This window comes from Acomys russatus, chromosome 27 (assembly GCF_903995435.1).
Source record: "Acomys russatus chromosome 27, mAcoRus1.1, whole genome shotgun sequence".
Lineage (NCBI taxonomy): Eukaryota > Metazoa > Chordata > Mammalia > Rodentia > Muridae > Acomys > Acomys russatus.
The window spans coordinates 15,816,915-15,834,628 of NC_067163.1; the positions used below are offsets into that span (position 1 = coordinate 15,816,915).

Consider the following 17,714-nt stretch of genomic DNA (forward strand, 5'->3'; position numbering starts at 1 on the left):
GGTATTTACTCTCTGAGCTCCTGTCCCATGGACACTTATCAGCTTAGGTATAGTAAACACTTCGTACCATAAACTGTGCAACACTACTGCAGCGCTTGACCATGATGCAGAAAGAAAATGTAGAGATAAATCAGTTTCTACCATAGTCATTATACTTGAAAAATCACAAAAAAATGGCAGCCAGTAACTGATTGTGTTAAATCAATTTCTATTGCAGTTACTACAGTTGAAAGATCATAAAAAAAAAACGGAAGCCAGTAACTGAACACACACCAGATTTCACACTTTCATGTCATGATCTAGTAACTGTGGCTCTCGTGTGCTCTTCTTCAGGATGTCTGCTTATTTGCAGAGTGAATAGGAGGCAGGAGTCCATGTAGCTGTCAGTCCATGCAAGGTGGAAATGCAGACGCTATTGGTAGTTACTTTCCCTCAGTTAGTACATGTTCAAGTGTTCAACCAGAAACTGCTGATGATAACTGAGGCTGAAGCCAGGGTTACATTCAAGCACAAGACAAGACTTACACCGATACAGTTAACTTGAGAATCGTTACGATAACATGTTCAAAATAACTTAATCCACGCTCACTGTGTTAAACTCACAAATGGCCAGAGATGACACTTTAATGATGGAAATGTTAACTTTAAATCCCCTGGGGTGTCTGCAAGCTCCTGAATTTCTCAACTCCCCACTCCGTTTCTGTGTTAATAAAACTTGCTTTGTGGTAGTTTGTGTTCGTTCATAGTTGGAAGACAAAGGCTTTTTTCAAGGAAACATCAGGAAAAAAAAAAAAAAACATTTGCTCAGTTCCCTGAAGACATTTGAAAAATAAGAGTCTACCATCAGGTGAGGGAGCTGTATAAAGGAGGCGCGGGAGCTGGCCGAGCAGGAACCAGATTCCCCTGAGGTGATATTTTCGGTTGTGGTGGAGGCGGCCTGTGAGGGGGGAAAAATCAGTTAGCAGAATATGTGGACTGAATAAAATAATGCCGGATTCATGACAAGCTCAACACAGGGCCATCCTCAACCTCTCTAACAACAGAGAAAGGCACTTCCTACTCTGTGCTCTGAGGTTATTGTCCATATGGTGGTCAATGGCTAAAAGGGTCCAATTAGGCTAAAATGGGAAGTCATTACCTTATAATTCCTGTGTGTGTGTGTGTGTGTGTGTTTGCTTGCTTGTGCCTGTGCAGTTTGTATTTATAGACTAAGCAGATTGTATCTATGTATTTAGGAATGGATATAAAAATAGATTTAGATAGATAAGTAAATACACACACACACACACACACACACACACACACACACACACACGTAAGAACAATTAAAGAAAAAGAGGCCGTAGATTTGAAAGAGAGCATGGGGGTACACAGGAGGGTTTGGAAGGAGGAAAAGGAAGGAAAAAATGATGCAACTATACTATAATCTCAAAATATAAAAAATTAAAAATCTGATATAAACAAGAGCTTGGGATACAGCTCAAATATAGAACACATATATGTGAAGCTCTGAGTTCAAGCCTTAGTACCACAAAAAAAGTAAGGAGGGAAAGAAAGAGAAAGAAAACCAAAGAGAGAGGGGCTGGGAAGAAGAGAAGAAGGGGTAGAAATCCAAGATAAACAACATCTTATGTGTCTTCCTCCAACTGGATGCAACATGGGATGGCGAGGATAGAGCATATAAAAGTAGAAGTGGGAATTGGTCTTTCAGGGAATTGCACTAGATCTGTAAATTGCTTTTGATAAGATAATCATTTTTACTATGTTGATCCTCCTGATCCATAAGCACGGGAGATTTTTCCATCACCTGAAATCTTCTTCTTCAATTCCTTTCTTCAGAGACTTGAAGTTTTTTTCATATAAGTCTTTCACTTGCTTGGTTAGAATTACACCAAGACTCTTTATATTATTTGTGCTATTGTGAAGGGTGTAGTTTCTAATTTCTTTCTCGGCCTGTTTGCCATTTGTATACAGGAGGGCTACTGATTTTTTTAAATTAATCTTGTATCCAGTCAGTTTGCTGAAGGTGTTTATCAGCTGTAGGAGTTCTCTGGTGAAATTCTGAGGGTCACTTATGTACACAATCATATCATCTGCAAATAGGGATAATTTGACTTCTTCCTTTCCCATGTGGATCCCCTTGATCTCCTTTTGCTGTCTGATTGCTCTGGCTAGAATTTCAAGAACTATATTGAAGAGATAGATATGGAGAGAGTGGGCAGCCTGGTCTAGTCTCAGATTTTAGTGGAAGGGAGGGTGGGCACGGAAGGATACGAGTGATGGGATAACAATCTAGATGTAATATGAATAAATTAGAAATAAAAATGTGCAAAAAAGCAGAAGTGGGGGCACTAAAGATGGAAAGGTTCAGTTAAAGGGTTAGGGCAGAGAGACAGGAGAGGGGAAGGGATGGGAGGGGAGAAAAGAACGGTAGGGAAAAAAACTCCAAGGAAACCTACTAATCTAAAATTATAATGTAAAATTATAATGTAAAAAATAAAAGAGTGAATGTACCTTGCATGGTGGATCATGCTGTCGCTAGAAGCACAATCACTAAATAAAAACATTCCAGTGCCAGGGGTAGGCTGCCTGCTCTGAGTTGTTGATCAGGGAGGCCTAAGAGGCCTTCAAGGCAATGTAAGTTACTGTCATTGCTCTTGATTGCCCACTAAAAGAAAATGCCAAACCCAGCTGGTGAAGACAACATATACTGAGGTTACAGAACACAGATAAACTAGTGAGACCAGAACAGGAGCCTTCATTCCTGCTAGCTAGCGTTCACATCACTGGAGTATGTTTTGTAGAGTGCTGGTGGAGAAAAGTCACCAATGGTCTTACCTGCCCACACACCCTACAATGGTACAACACAAACCTGCCAGGCAAGATGTGCTCACTGATGCAACAGTGTCATGGGGGCAGCTAACTGCTTTCTAAGCAAAAGAAATCATGCTTCCCACTCCAAACCTGGTCAAAGACTATGGCCGGGGGCCCAGAGGCCCTAGTAGGGAAACTACCGCTGATGTTTTGTTAAATGGTCATGCTGCCAAACTGCCCACCAAATACTTATGTTTATACCTATACGCTGCTCTCCGTCTTGGTCAGAAAACGTTCCTTCCCAGTGCATATTAGTGAGTGCTGAGATTACGTGACCACTGAACCCTCAGCTCTGAATGGGACATCTATATTACCCCTCTGTGGTTCAGAGAACACTCAAGGGACAAGAAAGAATGAAAGAGCATGAGAACTGGAGGCGTGCTGTAAAAGCCTGTCTCCTGGACAGAACATGCCTGTTACACGCAACAACTTGCAGACGTGGAAGATCTAATCAAGAATAAGCCCCTTTATCGGCATCCTACCGTGAGTCCAGGAGGACCTCATGGGACCTAAGCCCTCCCCAAGGAGCTACAGACAGCTGAAAGTTACAGAAGAGGGACAATCCCCTTCCTCAGCGGTTAAATAATCTTCTTCATTTTCATTGGAGTATTGCTTTACTTCGTTGAACTTAAAATTCTTTTCTTAATTTAAAAAATTATGGACAAATTTTGGGAGGGACTGGAGAGAAGGCTCAAGTAATGGTCTTACGGAAGATCCAGTTTCAGTTCCCAACACCCACATGTGGTTCACAAGCATCTACAACTCCGCCTCCTCCGGCCTCCATGGACACCGACACACGTGACGCACATACATACATGCTATCAAACACTTATACACATGAAACTAAATACAAATCATCTTTAAATTTTAGGCATCAAACCACTGCTTAATGTAAAACGAACTCTATATTTACATATAGGACTGAAACCCCAATAACTGTAGCCAACCTGACACTTAAACAAGCCAGCGTTTCTACATACATACTTCCGTCTCAGTGCCCAGACCCCAGCCTGTGGGCCCCCTAGCCCCTGCACCAACCCTAGCACCGCTCACTGCCTGTGCCATACTAGAGCACTAGCTAGAAACCCACCCTCTGTTTACGTACTGTTCTCTTCACCCTCAGCAGGATTTCCAGGCACTCTTCCTGAATAATAAGCTATACATGCAGAAACTACTAAATGTCACCATGTGACTGGACACTGGGAGTGGACAGAGTCAGATACACTTCATATGACATAAAGTATAGTTACATAGTTCACGTGTCCTTCAAATGTTGTGCATTGAGCCTTTAAGTTCTGTGTTTTTAGATTTCTTTTTTTAAAAAAGTCTCTAGTTCTATGCTGAAATCCTCAATCTGGGCCACTAAGATGAGAACTGTTTTAAAGGCACTGTCTGGTGAGTCTCATCTTCTGGTGTACTATTTAGTTTTAGTCATAGTGTCCCTACTTGCATTCCTGCTCTTCCGTGTAGAAATCAATCAAGCACAGAGAGAACACCCCCGGCCCCGCGTCGCTGGACAAAGCTGGGGGTGTACATCGAGGGGCTCGCCCTCTAATTCTGTCTCCTCTGCCCTCTGAGCCCCTTGAAAGCTCCTCTAAAGCCCCTCGTTCCTCACTTGCCCTCAGAACAGGTGGAACCATCTGTAACAGAAAAGCCATCCCCAAAGCCGGTCAGCTCTGCGTGTCCTCCTGCCTCAGGCCCAGGCTGCAGCCCCCTCCCCTCCTCAGCTTCTCCTGCCCGGGCACACGCATGCTTCTCCACTCCGCCTTCTCCAGCTGTGCTCTGTGGGGAAGTGGGAACAACACATCCACTCCTCTACCTCCTCTACCACTGATGATTTTAAAGGCCCTCAATTCTGAATCTGATACATACCAAAAGCTATGTAGGGTAGCAGTCTGACTCAGTTTCTTTAGGATACTTTTCTGACACTCTACTAATGTATCAAGTTCTTTAAAAGCTTTCTTTACAGGACAAGAGAGATGGCTCAGAAGTTAAGAGCACTGGCTGCTCTTCCAAAGATCCTGAGTTCAATTCCCAGCAACCACATGGTGGCTCATAACTATCTATAGTGAGTTCTGGTGACCTCTTCTGGTGTGCAAACGTACATGCAGCCAGAACATTTTATATATAATTAATAAATAAATCTTTTTTAAAAAGGCTTTCTTTACAAATTGTGTTCTATCCAAACTTGTTCCACATTAAATTACCTAAATACCTTGCCCTAAGCCAGCACTGAATGGGAAATTATAAAGCATTGACTCTTGAGTTTTAACATGGTCATGTCATCTAAACCCATTTCCTTCCGACCTTGATGGAAACTGTGGAGGCTGCTTGGCTGCGTACGTTGGTACTGGAAATCTGTTTTCATGCACAGTCTGGAAAGAAAAGAAAATTCATAGTTACCACCATAGCGCAGTCACACATCTGTCTTAGGTATAAGGTTGTTCTGTACAAAAGCAATTAATGTACTTATCACGCTACCCACAGTGTTGATGTTCTAAACTATTTTGGTTAAAGGAGCCAGGGTGAGGATCAACGGCGGACGCTGTTCTAGCATGTACAAACCTCCAAGTTTTATCCCCAGGACACCAAATTGAAAAAGACATTTTCCTGTTCCACTCATCTTTACTACTAAATGTTATACCTCCTGTATTTTAAGGCTATATTTTAAATTCAATAATGCTAAAGTACAATAATATTGAATTAAATTAACTAAATAATGCCAATACATTTAAAATAAAATACTCTGAAATTTTATTAGGAAGCCTATTAAGCACCTAATTGGAACAATAACTTATTGTCCTTTTTTAAATTATCCTTAATATTAGAATTCATGATGCTCTTCCTTGGCAAGGGAAATACAGCAAATATTAACTGATCTGCACCAGAGAAGCAGCAAAACAAGACAAATGTCCTATTTTCAATCGTCAGTAAGGCAACACCAGCCATGAACTACCGACCTACACAAATAACATTCCCTTACGCACAGGAAAAACATTCCTTCTTCTCCAGTGCACTGAGCATTCTCCAGGAGACAGTATTTGCTCAGCCACAAAACAAGTTGTAAGAAATATAAGAATACTAAAACCATGCCAAGTATCCCAACCACAATGGTATGACTAAAATAAATACATTGTGTCAAGAAATAAAAACCACCACCAACAACAAACCAAAAACCAAAAAAACAATAGAACCACCTCTTGAGACAGAAATGTAAATACACAATTAGCGAGACTGGTAGGATCCATGAGAGGGAACTCTGTCGATGTTCAAAACAAACTCAGAGCAATGCACGCCTACATCAGAAGGACACTCCATTTCAAAGAGAGAAATGATCAAATAACAACCCACTGTAATGTTTTAAAATCTAGAAAAATAAGGATAAGCTAACCATGAAAACTGGAAGAAGGAAAAGGTGAGAATGGAAATATATTAAATAGTCAGAAAACATCTATGAAATTAAGAATCAGGGTTTTGAAAAGATAAACAAAATCAAAAGACTATTATCTGGATGCGATGGCTACCACTGGCCTTCATCTGCTGGGTTCTGGAATCACCTACGGGACAAGGCCCCAGCCTGCCTGTGAGGGGCTATCTTGAAGACCCGCCATGATGGAGGGTGGCTCCATTCCTTGGGCTTGACTTGTGGCTGCTTCAAAAAGAAGAGCTCGCATTGCTCTCCCCTTCCTGACTGGGTAGGATGGAACCAGCTGTCTCAGGATCCAGCTGCCTTCGATTTCCCAACACAATGGACTGTTGTACCCTCAACTGAGAGCCCAAATACCCCTCCTTCCTTAAGTTGCTTTGACAGGGCTCTTTATCACAGTGAAAGGAAACGTGACTAATACACTGGACTATCAGGTAGAAAAGAGATGACAAATTCAGAATGAAAGACGAGGCATTAGAATCCAAACTGCAGAAATACAAACGATCCTCAAGCCACTACTGTGAACAACAGCAGGGCAATGAACTGAACAAACTAGAAAAATGAATATATTTCTAGAAACCTACAACGTATAGCCAGTGATTGGTGAAGAAATAAAAAACAGATGGTTCACAAGTAAGAAGATTTGAATCAAAATACACAGCTAAAAGCTCATACAACCCAAGGAGCCTGCACAGCCAATGTAATCCCTGTCAAATGCCAGCGGCATGGGCTAAGTAAACCACACACCTGGAGCCAACTATGTGTATGATACGTGTGCACAGGCATGCAGGCCACCACATGTATGTGGAAGTCGTTGCCCTTTTTTTTTTAAACAAAGTCTCTGCTGTTCGTGCTGGATATACCAGGCCATGCTGGTCCAAATCCTTCTGGAAACTCTTGTTACTACCTCAGGTCTCAACTTTTGGGAACACAAAGATTACAGATCTGTGCTACCACACCCAGGTTACATGGGTTCCAGAGATTCAGCTCCCAAACCTTTCAAGGCATGCACTTTACCGATGGAACCATTTCTCTGGCTAGGTCAATGGGTTTGGTTTTGTTTTTAAGATGTTTTTATTTTGTGCATGTTTTTCTTTTTTTTCTTTTCTTTTTTTTTTTTTTTTTTGACTTTCAAGTAATTTTTCTTTTCTTTTTTTTTTTCTTTTTTTCTTTTTTTTATATTTTAGCATTATTTTATTTTGTGCATATATATTTAAATTGCTCAGTACACATATGTAATTATAGGAGCATACTGCATTATCTATAACTTATGGTCAATATATTAACTTTTGCTCCTGTGTGATAAAACTTCAGAACATATCATCAGCTTATGCTTCATTAAAATCTTTTAAACACTTTAAATATTAATTTCCTGTTATAGGACTCCTAGAAAATTTTTAATGAATTATAAAGTACAAGGTTATTTTATACACACACACACACACACACACACACACACACACACACACAAAATATATAATCTGTAGGGCTGGTATCAATTTAAGTGTCTGGAATATTCTAGCCCGTGTTCTAGCACAGAGCTACACACATATTTTCTTGTGTGTGTGTGTGTGTGTGTGTGTGTGTGTGTGTGTGTTGTGCATGTTTTTCTTTCATGTATTTAAACACCTCTGTGTAAGCCTGGTGCCATAGGAAGCCAGAAGGGGGTACTGGGTCCTCTGGAACTGGAATTGAGGATAGTTGGGAGCTGTCATGAGGACACTGAGAACCAACTCCAGGTCCTCTGAAAGAGCAGCCAGTGCTCAGAAGTTCTGAGCTGTCTGTCCAGCCCCTGGCACAACTGATTTTTGTTGTTGTTGCTGGGGGGGGGGGGGGGGGGCGGGGCGGAAGTGCTAAGAAAACGCACCAGAGATACCACAGTCTTTTCAACACATGAGTTAGTTACAAGGAAGTAAACGTTCCCCAACAGCGTGACTGCATCGTATTGTCCACTTCAAATAGCTCCACAAGGGGCCTGGTGGCCCAAGTGTGTAATCTCAGCTACTCAGGGGCTGAAGGAGGAGGCCTGTGAGCTCAAGGCCAGCTTGGGAAATTGATAAAGAGCCTGTCTCAAGAGTGAGGGTAAGTGAGATAGCTCATCGCCGTCTCCAGCCTCCACGACTATCTTCTTAAACAGCTATCGTTTCTCTTTTAATTTTTTTATATTTATTTACCTTACTTTAGTTGTATGAATATTTTGCCTGTAGGCATGCGTGTGAGTATACAGTTTATCGAATCACAACTCCAAAGTTTAAAACTTTTCAAAATTCTTTCCTCTCAAGGTTCTTTTTTTCTTGCGTATTTGGTTGGCCAGGGTTGGGTATGATTTGCATGTCTACTGATGAGCGGATGAAGAATGTGTCCTGACTTAACGTGAAGCCCACAGGCCCATGTCCAGCTGGCAGTGCCACTGGGGGCACGCTAGAAACCGGCACTGGGAACGTACTCCTGGGGGCACGCTAGAAACCGGCACTGGGAATGTACTCCTGGGGGCACGCTAGAAACCGGCACTGGGAACGTACTCCTGGGGGCACGCTAGAAACCGGCACTGGGAACGTACTCCTGGGGGCACGCTAGAAACCGGCACTGGGAACGTACTCCTGGGGGCACGCTAGAAACCCGCACTGGGAACGTACTCCTGGGGGCACGCTAGAAACCGGCACTGGGAACGTACTCCTGGGGTCATGCTAGAAACCGGCACTGGGAACGTACTCCTGGAGGCACGCTAGAAAACCCGCATGGGAACGTACTCCTGGGGGCACGCTAGAAACCGGCACTGGGAACGTACTCCTGGGGTCATGCTAGAAACCGGCACTGGGAACGTACTCCTGGAGCCGTACCTCATCTAGCCCTTTGCTGCTTCTCTACTCAGAAACAACAGACACAAAGCAACCATGGACTGGAACCCAAGACCACAGGACACAGACGAAATCAATCTTTCCCCTTAACTTATTTTGCTGAGGTATTTTGTCGGAGGAGTGAAAGGCAACTAACACAAATATAAAGAATATACCTGCATTGGAACATTATACCACTTTAAAAAGAGGAGGCTCCTGCAAACACCACAAACTTGGGTGAATCCCAACTATTACGCTGAACAAAATAAGTCATTCACAGGAGGTCAAATGCTGTGTGATCCCACTCATGTGAAACACATTGCCAAAATTGTAGCAGTGTAACAGTGAGTGACAGGTGCAAAGGGCTAGTAGGAAAAGGGGATTAGTGGATGGAGAGTGTCACTGTCACACAGATATAGGGCTATTGTACAATAATATGGGCTACTTAACACTACTGTACCATGCATATGGAAATGATCAAGATGGGGGCTGGAGCCATGGCTCAGAGCTTAGGTATACTTGATGCTCTGGCAGAAGACCTGATTTTGGGTCCAACCACCCACATAAATTACGACCATTCCTAACTCCAGTCCCAGGGATCCGATTACCTATTCTGACCTCTGCAGGCAGCAGGCAATGCATGGAATACATACGTGCAGGCAAAATACTCAAACACATAAAATAAAGCTAAACTTTTTAAAAATCAATTAAGTACTATGTACCATACCAACAGGGCAAACAAATAAAGTATGGCCATGTGCAACAGCTGGATGAAATACAAAGTAATGGGAAAAGTACAGCAGACATGTGTGTAAATACCAGAGCATTCTTAAAAGTCCAAAGGAGAGTAAAATTTGTATTATATATTGCTTCTCAGTAAACATAAACCTTTCCTAGTACTCTATACTACACGGTCAGAAATGATGATGAGAGGTCCACCCAAGAGCTCAGCACCCAGTCTTTGACAGCACATCTTAGGGGCACCAGGTGTTGAAACCAGAAAGAACTGGCAGAGAGTAAGGCTTCAGACCCAGGTGCTCAGTCCTTATTAATAAGCAGACCATTCTGAGTAACTTGATGCCTTTTCCCACATCCTCCGAGCAGGACTCTCTGCTTGCTCCTTTATTTTGAGGACCACCGACAATATTCCCAAATTCATAGTAAAATCACCTATGTTTAAACTATGTAACCATTTTTTAATCTTTCCTTTTTGTCTTTGGAACTACAGGTCAAACCTATAGTTGTATGCATGCTAGGCATGGCACTACCACTGAGACATGTTGCCAGCTCCCTTTTATGTCTTTAAATGTACAATACTTGACCACAGTAGGAATGATAGTTTTTTATGAAACTTACAGTATCTCTAGATGGGCCAACTGGAGAAACATGCTGAGGACCCCCTGGCTGTCTTGGGGCCCCTGGCTGTCTTGGGCCCCCTGGTGGTCTGGAGACACCTGGGCCTCCTGGCTGTCTGGAGACATTTGGGCCCCCTGGCTGTCTGGAGACATTTGGGACCCCTGGCTGTCTGGAGACACTTGGGCCTCCTGGCGGTCTGGAGACATTTGCTTGATTTCTTCCATCTGATCTGAAAGACATGATTACTTTGAGTTAATTCAAGATAAAACATTTTTACGGGACACATTATATAAAACTTCAATTTTCCTTAACACAAAATAAAAATGTTGGTGACGCTGGTGGTGACAACCAGAGTGGTGGGTAGCTCAAGACTCTGTATTTTTAAACCACACAAATCTTGTCCTTACGGGAACAGAAGGGATTCCTAACTCCACTTCAGGATTCAATGACCTAAAACTTCTAAGAAACTATGAAATTCAACCAGTTAGGTCAGTGTTCTCTAACTTTTCTCCTCAATTTTTCTCAAGAGCAAAGAAAATTAAAAGCAAATCCTGAGGATGCATGCACACTGGAAACAAGCAGTCTAGATTCAGGAAGTTCCGCAGCGGGAACCATAGCAGCTCAGCTGAACCAGGCAGACTGCTCTCACTATGTAACTAAAGACACAGACTTAGACTCAAGTCTACAGGGACTAGCCAATCAGAACTGTGATGCTGTGAGGAGGAAGAGGAGGAGGAGGAGGGGGAAGAGGAGGAGGACGAGGGGGAGACAGGGAGGAGCAAGAAGGCAAAGGCAGAATACTTTCAACTCTGAGGCTCATAACAGAACTGCCCCCTCACCGACAGTAAGGGACACACGGGGTCTTGAAGTCTGAGCGGGCATCTTGGATCATTACCACAGCTATGAGGGGACCGCGTGCCTGCCCTGGGCTTTGCTGATCTTCTCTCGTCTAATCTTTGAAAACCCTACAAAACAGGCACTGTTGTTGTTGCCATCTTAAAGGAAGTAAGCTCAGATTCAAAGAGTTATGTCAGTTTCAGTCCATATTTTTACCAAACTACTGCCAATGAATTTGAACTCAGATTTGGTTTGTGCTAAATACTGACTCAATATGTTAGAAGCGACTTTTTGACATGAATTTTTATGAAAGCTCAGCATACTCACTGAAAAACAGCAGGTGTCTGAATTATAAAAACCTTTTCCCATCAAAACTTGTTTCTTAAAATCTGGTTGTAAAACTGAGAGTTCAAGCATCCTATGTAAGAACTGACACCGTAAAGGAAGACACAGAAGTTTCCCAACATTTGACTTATCTTTATCCCATGTTTTAATCTCTAACTATAAAATGACATTCCCTAAGTTCTACTTGGAGCCATCAGAAATCAGTGTAAGGCAAACTGAACCCTAAGGAGACTTGCTACCAGCATACGGACTGTTTACCACAACCCTCGCCTGCCTGGTCTAAGAGGTGGCCCTGCCTCCAGTCGTGTCTTTTCTCCTCTCTTTCTGTCTCTCTGCCTCTGTGGGAGGAGAGGAGAACGAGAAAGAGAGGGGAAGAAGAGAGAGAGACTTGTGTATATGTGAGAGAAAGACGGTATGTCTATATGTGTGAGACTATGTGTGAGAAATGAGATAGTGTGTGTGTGTGTGTGTGTGAGAGAGAGAGAGAGAGAGAGAGAGAGAGAGAGAGAGAGAATGCATAAGTAATAAGGTCTCAGTAGGTAGCCCAGACCAGCCTTGAACTCACAATCCTCCTGCCTTGGCCTCTCATGTGCCACAAGCCTATGCCATCATGGCTGGTTGACCACCACCTTTAGCCCATTTAACACATAAAAAAAAAAAAAAAAAAACTGTAAGATATCACAGAGCCCTATTTTCATTTTTATTTTGAACCCTATTTTTAAAAGACTGCCAACTTCTATGAGGGCTCATTAATAATTACTTTAAATTTCTTAATACACATTAAAAAGAAAAGACTAATTACTCAAATGTTTGTGATCTCTTCTTTCTGAAGAAGGTTTTCCGTAGTTCATTTCTCTTGATGAAGAGGAAGATGGCAAGTGCAACAAGGGGAACGATTATGAAGAAGAAGACCAGAAGCCCGTCCCTCAGCGCTGTGCTCTTTGCTAGAAAGGAAAAAAATTGACAGTGACGGTCAACTACATCAGATGTCAGTGTTCTCCATACAGAACATACCAGGTAAATGTACGTGTTTCCCATTAGCATTTTTCTCATTTAATCTTCTAGCATTTCCTCGCGCACATATAAGGAGGAACAGAATCTAACCCTTGGTGACCCTTTATTACGTAAGAGGCAGCATCCTGTTGACAAACACAGACACTCCTGGTATATGACTTTGTTCACTGCTCCTGCCTTTCTGCACCATTGAGAGCCTTCCTCGTGCTCAGTATAGCTACATAAGTCAACAGGGGTGGGGGTGAGGGCTAAATATGTGCTGCTATTCGCTCAACATTTCGGTACTGAAGAAATGTTACAACATGTAACTTCCTTCATTCTTAAGCCAGAGTATATGAACTCCACTGTGACTACAAAATAATTTTCCCAAGAGACTTGTTCTATGTCAAGGAAATGCATTCACCCTTTCTTTGGTGTATTATAAAGCTGTCCTTCATAGTGATAGTTAAAAGCTGGTACATTCCCAAGAAATATATAAAAATTCTCCATAGCCTAACCTACAAGGCCAAAATTATGGGTTTCTTCCCAACATGGCAGGTAACAAATTACTATTGTATGTGATTTTATTTATTTTTGTTGTTGTTGTTGTTGTCGTTCTGTTGGGTTTTTTTGTTTTTTATGGGGTTTTTTTGTTGTTGTTTTTTGTTGTATGTGATTTTAAATTACATTTTTATACTATTAGTTGAGAATTTTCCCTGTTTTATACTGAATATTTGGTTTGCTTCTTTTCTATTTCTTCAGGATCACTATAAATATAACAGAGATTTAGCTTTATCTACAATATGACATGGAAATAAGCTGTCCATCTTTGTCATTCGCCTGTGGTATTATAGATCTTAACATGCGAATGGCAAGATAAAACTGACAAACCTTTAGACAAATCAAGAGAGAGAGAAATCAATAAAATGTGAGTTGAAAGGGAATTACAACAGATAACACTGAAGTCTAGAAGAGGAGTTGCTACAAGTCCAATGAAAAGGGAGCGCTACAAGAAATTGTCAAGTGTTTAGACAGATCTCCTCTCCAAATTATAACAAGAGGATATTAAAATCTAACAAATTAATACAAACACTGAATCTAAAGCTATAGCAGAAAGTCTTCCATCAGTGAAATGAGTAGGAGCAGGCAGGCTCACAGCTCAGCTCTACCAAACTTTAAAGACAAAGTGACATCGGTGCTCCTCAAACTGTCCCACGCACTAGAACGGGGAAGCGATGCTTCCAGTGGCCTTCTGCAAAGCTGATGTTACCTGTATTCAAACTATGACAGAGACACATCAAAAAGAGAAGAGAAGAAACTATAGATGAATATCCTTCACAAAAACAGATACAAAATCGTCAATAAAATACTTGAAATCACATTTCAAAACACTTTAAAATGTTATACACCATGACTAAGATGGCTTCACTCCAGGATATAAGGATGGCTCGACGTATGGTACAAATATCAATAAAATATCAGCACAGAAGATACACCATGGGATCATCTCAAAATACAGAGAAAGCCTGAGGAAAAAAAACTCAAAACCCACCTTACACACACAAAAAGCTAGTAGCCAGGTGTGGTGGTGCACGCCTTTAATCCCAGCACTCAGGAAGCAGAGGCAGGTGGATCACTGTGAGTTCGAGGCCAGCCAGGTCTACAAAGCGAGTCCAGGACAGCCAAAGCTACACAGAGAGACCCTGTCTTGAAAAACAAAACAAAATCAAAAACAAAACAAACAAACAAGCTGGTAAACTATATGTGGAGAAATCACACGTCATCATAATAAATGACATATTAAAGGAGGAGAACAGAAGGCATTCCTCTAAAGGGCCCCATGACAACGGGGCCCACTCACCCTGCAGCCTTCTTATGCACTGTGGTACTGGAAATTTTTGCCAGAGGAAATGGCCAAGAAATAGAGATGAAAAACCCTGAGAGGAATGGAAGAAGCTCAACTACTCCTGTCTGCAGAAATGATTATCTACACCACAGACTCCCAAAGGTGCCACCATACAGTCTTAGAACTGATTTCCAAAATTTAGCTGGACCAATAGATGACTGTACTTCAAATCCAATACACGAGAAAATCTAAGAAGAAATAGAAACCAATGCACCAAAGTCAGAGCTTTTTCAAACATTAATAATGAGGGCGATTGGGAGAAATCATTCCATTCTCAGTAGCCCAAAACCAAAACAAACGACAACAAAAGCCAAGGCATAAAGTCAATCAAGGAGGCAAAACACTATAAAGAAAAAATTTTAAATCCCATAGCAACAACTCCTTTAATGCCAGCAATACAATGGGCTCATTAGGAAATAAACCCACACAGAGAGAGATGACTGGGGTCTTGATGGAGGAGACAGAAACTTGTGTAAGAGAAAACTCAGGCAAACACTGTGGGAAAGTGGGTGTTTGCATGCGTAAAGACTGAAACTATACCCTGCTTCTTGGCTTTTGTACAAGTCAACTCACAAGGGAGCGAGGACCTGCGTGTGAGACCTGACTCTGTGATGTTCCTGGAGGGGTCCTGATTAGGAATCCGCAACTCAGGCAATACAAGCAGGCACTAATCAGTAAGATAGCCATCACAGACCACAGCAGGTTTGCAGACTGCAGAATGCACGACAGGAGACTGACATCCAAAACAGACAAAGAACTCAAATATTTAAACACAAAAACAACCCCAGCCATAGTGGGCAAATGAGTGAAATACTTTTCAATAGTCACTTGGGAAATTCAAACCAAAACTACCCTAAGATTCTACCGCACACTACTCACAGTGATTAAGAAAACTGGAGAAAATGAATGCTACTGAGGAAGAAGAGCACAGGAAAAGAACAGTGTACACTACACTGTTGGTGGGACTCTTTCTTAAAAGCCTAAAATCAGAGTGACCAGATAGCCAGGCTGTCCTCTTCCTAAGGATTCACCCCAAAGAACCGGGGTCATAGCAGAGATACGTGCAAATCCATGTTCACTGGCATTATTCACAAGGTCCAAAGCAGGCTGCGCAAAATGGCAGGGCCACCGACAATGTCCTGAACGACAGTCTGGGCTCAGCTTGAGCTCTGACCAGGTAAACAGAAGGATTGGTAGTGGGTGACTAGAAACTCAGCTCAACATTCCTCAGAATCTCAGGAAGTGGTTTCACTTTGTCAGGAAAAGCCACTATTTCCCCTACCTGGCCCCTACAGACAACCTTCAGCAAAGGATATCTAGGTTCCTATTAACACAGCCTACAACAGATCAAAGTCCCCACACTAACCCCAGGCTGCCCTGCCCACACCCCACCTCCAGCTACTCTAGCCCCCAGGCTGCTCTGCCCATACCCCACCTCCACCTACTCTAACTCCCAGGCTGCTCTGCCCACACCCCACCTCCAGCTACTCCAACTCCCAGGCTATTCTGGCTTGTAACTGCTCATATCCCTGACACTACCTGTCCCCTTAAAGCTGGCAAGGTTTTTCCCACCAGTTGTTGTCTTCTGCCCTGGAGAGACAGCCTGAAAGTTTAATCCCCAATAAACCTTTAATTCCAGCACTTGGGAGGCAGCGGCAGGATATCTCTATGAATTCGAGGCCAGCCTGGTCTACAGCGGGAGTCCAGGACAGCCAAGGCTACACAGAGAAACTGTCTCGAAAACCCGAAAGACAAGGAATTAACTACATCCAAAGCCTAACTTAAGGATGGATAGAAATGCTGTGGTGAAACCTGTTAAAATACACAGCCACTATGTACTAACAGTGAAGAGATATCACCTCCTGTCAGTATAGCAGTGAGTGTCCCTGCCTGTCCCCCACATGGGGACATCCTTCTTTGAGGCAGAAAGATGGATCACTGAGCAAAGGCATGTCTCCTGCCACACCTGATGATCTGAGTTAAATTCCACATACCCACACAGTGGGGAACCTACTGCACAAGTTGCTTCCTGACCTTCACACACACATTGTGGCACATTCAGCCACACCAACATTACGTTAAGCAGTTTTTAACTTTAAGAATGGGCCAGTGGAGCGGGTCAGCTGGTAAAGAAACTTGCTATCAAGCCTGACAACCTGAGCTCAGTCCCCAGTGTGCACGCTTTGGGAGGAGAGAGTGTCACACATGTTGTGCTGTGACTATTAAATACAATTAAAACTTCTAATTTTAAAAAATCTATATAAACTCCTACCCAGATCTAGCCCATGGACAGGACGTTCTTCACAGCTGAGTGGAGAGTGGAGTCTGACTTTCACACGAACTCTGGTGCCCCATATTTGACCACATTCCCTGGATGGGGAGACCTGGTAGCACTCAGAGGAAGGATAGCAGGCTACCAAGAAGAGACTTGATACCCTATGAGCATATTCAGGGGGAGGAAGTCCCCCTCAGTCACATAGGGGAGGGGAGTAAGGGGAAAATGGGAGAGAGGGAGGAATGGGAGGATACAAGGGATGGGATAACAATTGAGATATAATATGAATAAATTAATAAAATATATTTTAAAAATTTAAAAAGAAGTCGAAAAAATCTATATAAAAACTTTAAAAATAAAATACATATATGGAGCATATACTGATGAAGGATTTGTATTCATTATATACAAGGGACTCTTAAAATTGGAAAAGTAAAGGTTTGGGGAAAACATTAAACAGGGGCACAATAAGTAGTTGTCATATGTTCCTGTCAAATGGCAAATAAACACATGGAAAGAGGTTCAGCAGCATTAGTAACTAGGAGAATGCAACATAAAGGCACACCTGAAGAGCACTGTGTATGTCAAGAATGGCTTCGGTGACAAACACTGGCCATGTTGGGGGCTAATGTTAGAGAGGCACCACAGGTGCACAGGGGACACCTGAAACCACCCCCAGGACCCAGGACCTACTGTGCTTTAACTATACATACACACCTGTGACAGAGTCTACTTATACGCTGGCACAGTAAGAGGCAAGCAGTAACTAGCCGTAAAATAGAACCATTACAATATACTGTGATAAATATCATATGAAGGTGGATTTTCTCTTTCTAAAATACTTCATTGCCCTGAGCTCACCCT

General features: G+C 42.4%; 1 protein-coding gene across 1 annotated transcript in view; it reads right to left on the reverse strand.

Moving 5' to 3' along the window:
• Positions 1-789: 789 nt before the first annotated feature.
• Positions 790-17,714, reverse strand: part of Adam9 (ADAM metallopeptidase domain 9) — a 68,310-nt gene continuing 51,385 nt past the window's right edge. The window contains exons 19-22 of the mRNA XM_051170031.1: positions 12,479-12,620; positions 10,495-10,723; positions 5,182-5,249; positions 790-937 (exon numbers count right to left, since the gene is read on the reverse strand). Of these exons, the coding sequence (XP_051025988.1) occupies positions 844-937; positions 5,182-5,249; positions 10,495-10,723; positions 12,479-12,620 (533 nt within the window). The 3' untranslated portion in view covers positions 790-843. The remainder of the gene's footprint in view (positions 938-5,181; positions 5,250-10,494; positions 10,724-12,478; positions 12,621-17,714) is intronic.